Source organism: Lithobates pipiens, unplaced genomic scaffold, assembly GCF_037356315.1.
Source record: "Lithobates pipiens isolate NorthernLeopardFrog02 unplaced genomic scaffold, aLitPip1_a1.2 Scaffold_16, whole genome shotgun sequence".
NCBI lineage: Eukaryota > Metazoa > Chordata > Amphibia > Anura > Ranidae > Lithobates > Lithobates pipiens.
In genome coordinates this window covers 451,269,675-451,282,335 of record NW_027507748.1, presented here as the reverse complement: position 1 = coordinate 451,282,335, position 12,661 = coordinate 451,269,675, and the positions used below count along the sequence as shown (strand labels likewise).

General features: G+C 41.9%; 1 protein-coding gene across 2 annotated transcripts in view; it reads left to right on the top strand.

Moving 5' to 3' along the window:
* Positions 1–12,661, top strand: part of LOC143983284 (cytoplasmic FMR1-interacting protein 1) — a 155,830-nt gene that overhangs the window by 36,985 nt on the left and 106,184 nt on the right. For both annotated transcript variants that reach the window (XM_077482793.1, XM_077482794.1), the window contains exons 2-5: positions 535–658; positions 3,056–3,145; positions 5,708–5,785; positions 8,394–8,495. In XM_077482793.1, coding sequence (XP_077338919.1) covers positions 542–658; positions 3,056–3,145; positions 5,708–5,785; positions 8,394–8,495 — 387 coding nt within the window. In that variant the 5' untranslated portion in view covers positions 535–541. The remainder of the gene's footprint in view (positions 1–534; positions 659–3,055; positions 3,146–5,707; positions 5,786–8,393; positions 8,496–12,661) is intronic.

The following is a 12,661-nucleotide window of genomic DNA, read 5'->3' as shown; positions in this document are numbered from 1 at the left end:
CACAGTTGATTTGGAATAGATGTCTTCATCATTCTCTTCTTGTACACCCCGAATTGGTCATGAATGGAATATTTAGAGAGAACCTGGCACATAGTTGTAGTTCTCAGCGGTTCTTGTTAACTGAGAATTGTGGTACTGTGCAACACATAATAAATATTTGCACAAAGACAACTGTTAAATAACTGTAAGGGTTATTCTGTTAAATATGTTAAATCCTAATGTTAAATGTTTACTTGTCATTTCTGGTTGTAACTTGTTTTTGCATGATATCACTGCATGTGTATATGGATCTTTCTGAGCTGTAAGGTTCTTTGTGCTGTTCTGTTTTATGTTCTCTTTTTTTTTTTTTTTTTCTCTGTAGGAGCAAACCTTTTAAAACATGTTAACATTTTTCAAACAAAAATGTATTTATGTAAAAGACTTCTGATATTACAAAGGAGAATATTACACACATCTGTTCTCTCTATTCTACATTGTGCTTGGCTAATGTGTTTTTAAATGATTCTCTGATACATCTGCTCTTTGATTTTACAGCATAAGAATGACGACCCAAGTAACACTTGAAGATGCCTTGTCTAATGTTGACCTGCTTGAGGAGCTGCCTTTGCCTGATCAGCAGCCCTGCATTGAACCACCTCCCTCATCACTGTTGTATCAGGTATGTCCTATAGATTCTGCCTTGGTGTATAGGTAGGGCCTGCCATCTAGAAAAATGTAGATATATAGAGCATATTTTAATAATTAGAAAGTTAATTTAGCTATTACGTTGTTCCTGGTAGTCTCTAGCTATTAACCACTTGCCGACTGATATATATATATATTTATATTATATTATATTATTTTATTATTATTATTATTTTTTTATTTTTATAAATTCTACACATACATATACGCAGCATCAGTTTGAAGTGTTATACTGGGATTATGCCTGCAGCTACTATATTATTATTATATACTACCTGGTTGCCCAATTACAACATGTGGTGGGCAGGATGGCTTAGACTGACAGGTCTAAGGGGGCAGCGTGGAATTTTTCTTTGTCCATTATATTACATCATACCCAATCACCTTTTTCACCTGAGGGACTGGAATGCCAATATTTCTCTAAATCTAACCAGCTTTACGCAATTTAGTCCTATCTGGAATAATTAGATGTACCTGGAGCACTCTAAACTTCTGTATGCAAAAACAGTGCTGTACATATGGCATCTAACACATGTGGCATCTATTCCGTGGGGTAAACTGATTGTTTTCCCCTGAAATCCCTGTATGACTTTCTGCAGTCCATGCACTTTTATTATTTACAACTGTAACAGCCGGTTGTGGGCCAAAATTTACCATTAGACTTTTCCCTTTCTTCAACTCATATCTTTGGTATGATGCAACATAGGCCTGTGCAGAAAGACTTTATATCTAACTACTATGCATCCTTACTGACAATTTACCTGAAAGCATACCCTGTAGGGCCTTGGAAAAATGGGGTTAGATATGTGGGACCTGACCGGTGAGCAATGAAAAATGTCATTAGAGTCTGTGCATTCCAGCTCTTTGAATACCTCTCCACATCTTTCTCAGTTCGCTTATTGTGTTTTTTTTTTTTTTTTTTTTTCGGCTATGTATTATAGCAGAAAGTAAAATATAGTTTTTTTTTTTTTTTTTTTTTCAAAATTGTCGGGCTTTTGTTTTATAGCGCAAAAAAATAAAACCGGCAGAGGTGATCAAATACCATTTGGGGGGGGGGAAAGGACCTCAATTTTGTTTGGGTACAACATCGCAAAACCGCTCAGTTGCCAGTTAAAGTGACGCAGTGCCGTATTGTTAAAAATGGCCTGGTCATTAAGGGGGTAAAACCTTTCCGAGGCTGAAGTTATATTCTGATACCACAAATATCACTTCATATGTAAAACCAGTACTGATCATGCAGTGCATAAATACTCAATTTTGTAAAACAATAAACAGAGTTCATATGAACATATAATTTAAATTGAATATAAAAATATAGTAGAAATTAGTCCATAAAGTCCCCGCAATGTAAGTGCTTCAGTAAAAGTGCTTCATAAATACATAATTGACTAGATGGCTTGCCGACTCTGCACCGGTGTTGCTCTGTTCTCGAGACTTCTCTGAGCACAGTGAGGTGACTGTTGGTGCTATGCCCCTCCAGCACTGAAGTGCTAGACAAGAGAGGGGGTGGGAATGGCTGGCTCAGGCTCTCAATGGCATGCTAATATGCTGAGCCAGCTGCCAGTCAGGTCCCTGCAGAGCCTGGATCAGCTCTGTGACCTCAACTGACAGCGGATTTTAGCCCGCTGACGTTTGTATCTGGGTCACAGGCATTCAGAACTGAGTGCACTCCTATGATCCACGGGAGAAGTAAAGCCAAACTTTTCTGTCCTCTACTTCATTCATAGAAGCTGTGCTATAGCTTCTGTGAATGAAATGTGATCTATGAGTGGAGGAGGGAGATTAAAGAATGGTCTGCTTCTTCCGTCTGTAGATTGTGTGTTTGTTTTTTTGTTTTTTATTTTTAGAAGCTATAGTACAGCTTCTATGAATAGAGGAGAGGGCAGAAAAGCTGGTCATAGCTGGCACTTTTGATGAGTGCATATGGGAGGCCCCTTAGCTCTACTAGCCCCCTCCTCATTGGTAGATTACAGTGATGGGGGAGGGGGAATAATAAGACAGAAGATTTCAAATAAAGCAGCAGCCAGCAACACAAGGGGCACTTTTCAGTCATTGTACGTTTGTCCCTTATGCTGTTTTTTTTTTTTTTTTTTTTTTTTTTTTTTTATCTTTTATTATACGTAGGTTTTAACAAATACAAATAATTAAATGTAAATATAAATGGTTAATAAAATAATTTAGGGTTGGGTTGCATTAACGGACATCATATGCAGATTACAGTTCACTCCTTTGACTGGCAAAAAGTGTGTTTTTTGTTTTGTTTTTTTTTGTTTTTTTATGCATGTTCTTAGGGTAGTTATTTTTTGTAACTCATGTCCTGGTAATGAACAAATGGTTAATATTTATATATTTGTGTTTTGTAAATTGACAGCCAAATTTTAACACTAACTTTGAAGACAGAAATGCCTTTGTCACTGGCATTGCGAGATACATTGAACAAGCAACTGTCCATTCTAGTATGGTAAGCAAGAGCTCTGGCTTTTTTTTTTTTTTTCTATTGTTTAACTGCTACTTTGAATTTTTAAACCCAAGCTATAACATTCTTCACTCCTGGAGCTTCCAGCTGGCCACTAAGATCTTCAGGCAGCTGGCTCACTGGCTACTTATATAGGCGTGGGATTTAATTGAACAGCTCATTGTACATTACTGAAATTGTACAATGAGTTGTGTGTGCACAACTCCGTGTACAAGAGTGGACAGACAGGTATATAACTTCTTTTCTGCATTAAAAATCCTCCCTGTTCCCCAACTTAATATTTTTTCATGAAGATCCACTTTAACCTGCTAAACGTACCAGGACAGATTTGACTACTTCCCACCCAGGCCAGTTCTGACATTTCTCCCCTACGTATGAAAATGTATTTTTTTGCTAGAAAATTACTCAGAACCCCCAAATATTCTATATATATATATATATATATATATATATATATATATATATATATATATATATATATATATATATATATATATATATATATATATATATATATATATAATATAATATAATATAATATAATATAATATAATATAATATAATATAATATAATATAATATAATATAATATATATATATATATATATTATAATATAATATATATATATATATATATATATAATTTTTTTTTTTTTTTTTTGCAGAGATCCTAAAGAATAAAATGGTTGTTGCAATTTAGTTATGTTCACACAGTATTTGCTCCTCAATTTTTCAAACTCGGCTTTTTTGGGGAAAAATACACTTTAATGAATTTTAATGCGAGAAACACAATATATAACCCATTTATTGTAAAATGTAAAAGATGTTACTCTGAGTAAATAGATACCTAACATGCCATGCTTTAAAATTTGTGGAATGCCACCAAACTAAGGTACTTAAAAATTACCATAGGCAACGCTTTACATTTTTTTAAAGGTTACCAGTTTAGAGTTACAAAGGAGGTCTAGTGCTAGAATTATTGCTCTCACTATATCGTTTGCAGTGATACGTCACATGTGCAAACAACATTTTTACAGGCAGGTGCAACCTATGTATGCATTCACTCGAGCACATAGGGATGGGGGTGCTTTAAACTTTTTTTTATAAATTTCTTTATTATTATTTTATTTTTACACCATGCCTTTTTATTTCGTTTTTATTTATCGCTTTTATTCCTATCACAAGAAATGTAAATATACCTTGTGATGGACATAATGCATGACAGGTGCCTATTTTTAGAGACATCTGGGGCCTATATGACCCCAGATATCTCCTCTACGCTGGATAGCATGAAATGAAAAAAGAACAAAAACATTGATCTCTGCTTTCTGGGGGGGGGGGGGGGGGGAATGGCAGTGTTTACATCTGCCAGAACCAGAAGTGACTCCATTATGTTGCTTCTGGCCACCCAGGGTCATAGAGATGGCCGGGAACCATCCTGTCTTTGGCCATCTCTGTGATAACCTGCTGTCAGATTGGAACTCCAGCCTCCCAATCAGGAGGGTGCTGATGGGCAGTGGCGAATGACCCTCCTGCTGCCTGTAAAAGCCATCCAGGTGGCTAATCCGCCTCTAGGGTGGCTTTTACAGTGTAGGAATTGTCTGCTGAGAACAAAATGTATCTTGATGATGCCTGTAGCTGCAAGCATCATCCAGATATAGACCATTAAAGTCCACCATCTCATGCGGGTGGGAAGTAGTTTAAAGATGAACTCCAAGAAAACTGTTAAATCTACAGTTGTAAACACATTAGTTAAATGCCTCATCTGTTAGAGAATTTGTTATATTTTCCAATGATGTTTGTAATTTCTGAATTGTATGTCTGTTTCGTCAGTAAATAATTGCTGACTGGAGTGGGTAGAGGGTGGCAAGAAAAATGAGCCTGGTTTGAAAACTGTTTGCAATATAGTTCAGTGATTTGAAATGTCTGCTTAGTTTTGTTTTTTTGCTTTAACAATGGCTTTATCTATATTCATGTTTAGTTGGGAAACAATGCTAATAGCTGACATCTTTATAGAAAGTAAGCAGAACATGACCATTATTCCATAATGTCTAATACTATAAGTCAGGCTTAAGTGATGCCTGGACAATGTTTTTGGTATAAAGTAATTGAGTTTTTTAATTTTTGTGTTTGCTTTCTAAAAGATTTTTCAATAAAGCGATTTGTAATTTTGTAGGCTAAATTGATTTTTTTTTTTAAGGTCTAGTAAAAGTCCTAGAGGCTCACATTAATGGTCCTTGTATTGACAGACCTTTCTGTCAATATGTTGAACCTGCATTTTAGACCATTGAACCACACTGTACTAATAAGTGAAAGGGCAACTGGCAAGGGGTAAGGGGTACTCCCTATAAGTTCACTTATTTTTATAATTATTATTGAAAAAATAATTGCAGCTTAGCTTGAGGCACACATTTGATAAACTTATCTTCCAAGTTATTTAATGTGGCTTACTGTTTAATATTTTTTTTTTTTTTTTCATGAAATGAAAGCATTTTGTCAGTGAACTGTTGAAAGAAATGCTGTATTAATTCACTTTGGGCTTTTGTAGAATGAAATGCTGGAAGAAGGGCAAGAGTATGCAATTATGCTGTACACATGGCGAAGCTGCTCAAGGGCTATACCACAGGTAATAACAGTAAACTATGCTTCTGGAGAAATAATAGGATTACATGCCAGGTCAGAATATATTAAGATTTAGTGCAGTAATGGATGTGTAAAATGCTTATGAGGATGTGAAAGCTGCAACAGCAATGGACAGGCTAGATAGATTAAAGAACAGACACAATCTTTCATTAAGATATAGTCAAACATTGACAATGTATTGGCTGTCTGAGGTACAGTTAATTTAAAGGGAACCTGTCTTCACTTATCTTTGCTGCTGTGACTCCCATCCAGTGTTTAGGGCTGCTGTTTCTGACTCGTTGCAGTGCTGACATTTCCAGGGTAGAACATACCTTTTGTACCATTATTCTTAGTGACTTACTTGCCCCAGTTTAAACAAAGGCTTCCCAGAGCACTATGATTTGGACTAAGAGGTAGGTGTGTGTGTGTGTGTGTGTGTGTACAGTTTACCTTCAGCTATGAGATTAAAGAACAAGTTTTCTGGCTGCATTTGTAAAAAAAAAAAAAACATAATTGAGAGAATGGAAATGTGTACTAAACCAAAATACATAGTCTCTACTTTAAAAAGGCAGTGGATGAGTCTCTGCCATGAAAAACAGGTAGATTTAAGTTTTTACACCATTGGAGAGGCTTGCTTGCACACTTAAGACTTCAGTAAATTTTCAGTAAATCATTCTTTCCTGATCAGTGGCTTAAGCTGCATTTTTTCATTTTTTTTTTTTTTTTTAATAAGCATTTAACCACTTGCTTACTGGGCACTTAAACCCCCCTCAGTCCCAGACCAATTTTCAGCTTTCAGCGCTGATGCACTTTGAGTGACAATTGCGCGGGCATACAACACTGTACCCAAATGAAATTTTTATCATTTTTTTCCCACAAATAGAGCTTTCTTTTGGTGGTATTTAGTTACAGCTCGGAGTTTTATTTTTTGCTAAACAAACAAAAAAAGATGCAAAAAAATAAAAAATAAAAATCATGTTTTAATAGTTTGTTATAAAATTTTGCAAACGGGTCATTTTTCTCCTTCATTGAAGTGCGCTGATTAGGCGGCACTGATAGGCTGCATTGGTGGGCACTGATGGGCTGCATTGGTGGGCACTGATGGGCTGCATTGGTGGGCACTGATGGGCTGCATTGGTGGGCACTGATGGGCTGCATTGGTGGGCACTGATAGGCTGCACCGGTGGGCACTGATAGGCATAGTTAAGGCGGCACTAATAGGCACAGATAAGGCGGCACCGATGGGCACAGATAAGGCGGCACTGATGGGCAAAGATGGGCACAGATAAGATGGCACGGATGGGTGGCACGGATAAGTGGCACGGATGGGCACTGATAGGTACCACAGATAGATGGGACTGATGGGCACTGATAGGTGGCACTGATAGGTGGCTCTGATAGGTGGCACTGCTGGGCACTGATGGGCGGCACTGCTGGGCACAGATGGGCCGCACTGCTGGGCACTGATGGGCGGCACTGGGGTGCAGCACCTTTGAGGCAGATTGGGTGGCACTGTGGGTGGCACTGTGGGTGGCACTGTGGGCACTGACGGGGGGCACTTACTTTTGCTTTTATTTTATTTCAGGATGGCACTGCGGGAGGCAGGTGGGCACAGGCAGGTGGCAGGTGGTCCCTTGTATTGATGGCCGTGATCGGGACTGATGTCCCGATCACGGCCGCCGGCGATCGGCTTTTTTTTTCTCTCCTCGCGCTGTCAGCGCGAGGAGGAATAATAGCCGATTACCGGCTCCGTTCTATCACATGATCAGCTGTCATTGGCTGACAGCTGATCACGTGATAAGGGGTCGGGATCGACCCCTTACACGGATCGGTGATCAGGCGAGTCTCACGGACTCGCCGATCACAGAGCGCGCCGCGCGCGCCCCTCAGGGGGCGCGCAGGCCGCTCGTAACCGGGACCACGTCAATAGACGTAGTCCCGGAAATGTAGGTCCGCGCTAATGCCGTCATTTGGCAATAGCGCGGATCTGTAGTGGTTAATCAATGACTGTTAGCCAGATACAGTGAAATGATTATTCTTGTCCTTAGGCCTCTTTCACACTGGGGCGGTGCGGGCATCGGCGGTTAAGCGGCGCTATTTTTAGCCCCACTTTACTGTCTTAGCGGTGGTATTCGCCCACTAGCGGAGCAGTTTTAACCCCTCTAGTGGCGAAAATGGGTTAAAACCGCCCGCAAAGCGCCGCTGCAGCGGCGCTTTGCCGGCGGTATAACCACGCTGCCCCATTGATTTCAATGGGTAGGCGCGGTGAATATACTGCTCCGAAGATGCTGCTAGCAGGACTTTTTTCACTGGCTTTCACACTGGAGTGAAAAGGGCCGGTTTTATTCGGACACTATACAGGTGCTATTTTTAGCTCTGTAGTGCCTGAAAAAGGTGTGAAAGGGGCCTAAGTGCAGAGATTTTTATTGTTTATAATAATATATATATACATATATATTTTTGTAATTAACCACATCGTTACCATTTTTTAGTCAGGTTGTTGTACACGCCCCTGTGTGAACCGAGCCTTAAGTTCACTTGTTATGTTTGTTTGTTTGACATTGTTTATATTTTGGTTAACAAAAAACACATTTGTAATTCTTTTCATGTAGGTGAAATGTAATGAACAGCCTAATCGTGTGGAAATCTATGAGAAGACAGTGGAAGTATTGGAACCAGAGGTCAACAAGCTGATGAATTTCATGTATTTTCAGGTACTTGTTTTTATGCTACTTTTAATTGCCATATTTGTAGCTTTCAATCGTTAATCTCTGGGACGGTTTTAAAACCGCTAGCACATCCTGCTTCTCCATTGTGGTTACGTTGGAAATACCAGTAATGTCCTTTTTAGTGATGTTATTTTAGGCATCATTGAGAGTTCCCTAAGTTCTGGTGGACAAACTTAAACCGAACCAGAAGCATACCGTATATACTCGAGTATAAGCCGAGATTTTCAGCCTCTTTTTTGAGGCTGAAAGTGCCCCCCTCGGCTTATACTCGAGTCATCGCTGTCTGTCTGCCCGATCAGCGTGTCGAGCAGACAGACAGCGGCCATTCTAGGATTCAAAGGCCGCGCCTCCGTCGGTGATAGGCGGAACACTGAATTTCCCAGCAGTCTGTGTTCCGCCTATCACGGACATCCTCTCATCCTCGTCCGTAGTATGATGATGAGCGGACGTCCATGATAGGCGGACCACTGACTGCTGGGAAATTGAGTGTTCCGCCTATCACGGACATCCGATAGGCGGAACACTCAATTTCCCAGCAGTCAGTGGGAAATTGAGTGTTCCGCCTATCACCGACGGAGGCGCGGCTTTTGAATCCTAGAATGGCCGCCGACGAAGAGCTGAAGGACGGAGGCTCGGCTCGGCTCGGGACGGGCCGGGACGGGACGCAGGCTGGACGGGACGCAGGCTGGACGGGACGCAGGCTGGACGGGACGCAGGCTGGACGGGACGCAGGCTGGACGGGACGCAGGCAGGCTGGACACAGGTAGGCTGCACGGACACACGCACGCACGCACGCACGCACGCACGCACGCACACACACACACACACACACACACACAGGGATGGATGGACACACACACACACGGATGCATGGACACACACACACACACACACACACACACACACGGATGCATGGACACACACACACACACGGATGCATGGACACACACACACACACACACACACGGATGCATGGACACACACACACACACACACACACGGATGCATGGACACACACACACACACACACACGGATGCATGGACACACACAGGGATGGATGGACCCACAGGGATGGACGGACACACAGGGATGGACAGGCATTTCTCACCCTCGGCTTATACACGAGTCAATAATTTTTTCCAGTTTTTTGGGGGTAAATTGGGGGCCTCGGCTTATATTCGGGTCGGCCTATACTCGAGTATATACGGTAAATTACTGCAATAGTGATCTATGCCTTGCTAATAACAGTGAGCAAGAGTAGTCCCTATTAAATTATTAACATACCGTATTTTCTGCTCCATAGGCGCACCTGACCATAAGATGCACCTAGGTTTTAGAGGAGGAAATCAAAGAAAAAATATTCTGATCCAAATGGTGTGCTAAAATATTTACCAGTGCCAATTTAAATGCAGCCTGTCATACAATGCAGCCTTACTGTGCCTGGCGAGGATGTCATCACATCTGACAGAGCAGCCCGAGCCGCGGCCACACTCCATTCGGCCTGCTCTGTCTTCTGTCTGTGACAGGCAAAGCCAAGTAAAAGGTACCAGGTTTAGGAGGACAAGGATCGCCCGGCGCTCGCGGGAGACAGCGGCCTGGTATTCTAACATATGGCGGGGGGGGTACGCATTCCTGGTCAATATTCATCTTATGGAGCGAAAATATGGTTCAATGCTTTAAGTCCAACCAAAGAGTTTTCCTTTCAGAATAATAAACCTACACTTTTGATGCAAGTTGGCATGTCTTAAAGGAAAAGCTCACCTTTTGTAACATGTTAGGCCGCGTACACACGCGGGGACTGTTCGCCCAACTTTGTCCGTCAAACAGTTTCAGCAAACAGTCCGCTCAAAATTAGCATGGACGGACATGGCCACACACGACGAACGAACAGTTTGCTGAAACCGTGCGCGATGACGTGAACGGCACGTACGACGGGACGAAAAATACGACGTCCTATACACTGCATTATAACTTTCGGCGTGTAAATCCTTTCTGAGCATGCGCGGAACTTAGTTTGACGAACAAGCCTACACACGAGGGGACTGTTCGCTGAAACAAAGTTTCAGCGGACAGTTTTTCGGAATTTCCGAAAAACCTTGTTCAGCGGACTGTTCGCTGAAACTGTCCGCTGAAAGCCCACACACAAGCGGACTGTCCGCCGAAACACTGTTCAGCGGACAAAGTTGGGCGAACAGTCCCCGCGTGTGTACGCGGCCTTACACCCATATTAAGGGTGTAACATGTTACAGATACACTGGCCCCCAATCCCTATTCTGACAGCTAGCGGGGGCGGGGGGCGGGGGTGTTCTCTCTCCAGCCCTCCTTCTGTCACACTTTGCAAGAAGCTCTGCCTTGCTGGACTCCGCCCACCCTGCCGCATCATCTATTCAGTGTTCTGTACTTTTTAATGAACTACCACGGTGCTGGGAAGTTCTGTGGTAGTTCATTCTCTCTTCCCGTCAGAGAGGAAGCAGAAACACTAGCAGATCTGCTGGAGACCTGCAATGCTTTACTGGAAAAGTGAACTTATCCTTTAAAGCAAAGTCACACTGCATCTGAGCACCAAAAACACCAATACATTTTTAACATTCAAAGCCAACTCCCTCACCCATCTATGTCTCAATGCTTTATTTTGTTGAGAAATCACTTTGAAAAACAACCCCCTTTTTGGCTGTGACTATCTTTAGTAATGATTCATGTAGCATTTACTTCCTGGAATTCATCTGCCCTTAACCCCTCAAGCATGCATGAGATTTTGCTTAGCTGAGAAAGCCCCTCCTCCTCTCCTCCCCCCATGAAGACTCCTGGGATGTATGACATCATTTGCCTTGGCCAGAAAGTAACTGAAGAAATGTAAAAAAAAAGTTTAAAACAAGTGAATATAAAATACGTTCCCATCTTCTTACTAATGCTAGCAGCTTGATGATTAAAAATAATCTATGTTGATTTGGAGAGTGAAGTTCCACTTTAAAGGAAATATAATTGCATCTTTTTTAGCGTGCAGCTGGGAAGCAATCTCCTTCAGGTAGAGTAGTGCTGTCAACTTAAATGTCTGGAGCAGAGCTAGTTGTGGCTATTCCCTGATAGGGTTGTTAAAGGTGCCAACATCCAAACGGCTATAGCAGAAGTAACACCTACAGTGACAAAGATTCAGGTATTTCTTTGCAGAAGAAAGAGTATTGTCACCCTGTCAAAGGAAGCGCCTGTTTTATAATCTGTCTGTCTTAAACAAACATGAAGCATCATTCCAAGCTCCACTGTCAGGTTAGCTCGGTAAGAGGGGCATGGCATAGAAGGGGACAAGGCTTAAGCCTTTGTCACATTTTAAACCAAGGGGCTTTTTCTGTACATTCTGTTTTTCTTCTTGCCCAATTATTAATTATTTAGTTAGAAAATTTAGTAAAGCCTGTGCTTTGTTAGCATGCTGCAAAGTGCAACTCTTGCTTTCTATGCGTTAGTAGTGATCACTTTGTGGAGGTCCCTCACATTGCCCCCTGCTAAGTCAGGGCTTTTCTGATTGCAGGGCAGTTTCAGGTGTGAAACAGAGGGGGGTGTGCAATTAGACCACTGCTTCTCCACCTAGAGCAAGGGACCCCTTTGCAAGGTAGCTGCCATAAGATAGGCTTTCCTCCTCTGTAGTAGCTTTCGGGAGAAAATTGAATTTAAAAGGCTATTAAACACCTTGCAATGTATTTAGCTGATTTATTTGGGCTGTAAGAGTAATGCCACGGGCGGATTGTATGACGTACTTAGTCCGTCGAAACACATTTCAGCGGACAATCCGCTCGTGTGTGGGCTTCAGCGGACTTTTTCAGCGTGCAGTCCGGAGTACTAAGTATTTTGGTTGTTTCGAAATTCTGTCCGTCGTACTTTGGTTTCAGCGGACAATACGGTCGTCAGTATGCTAGTCGGACGGACTAAGAATGACGCATGCCCAGAAAGGATTTACAGGGTGGAAGGGTGCTTTGCTGTGTCTTGGACTTCCTATTTCTAGTCCCGTCGTACGTGCTGTACACGTCATCGCGCAAGCTTTCGACGGACTGTTTGTGCATCCGTGTGTGGTCAAGTCCGCTCAGTGGAAAGTACGACGGACTGTCCGTCGGATTGTATGACGGACTAAGTACGCCATACAATCCGCTCGTGTGTACGC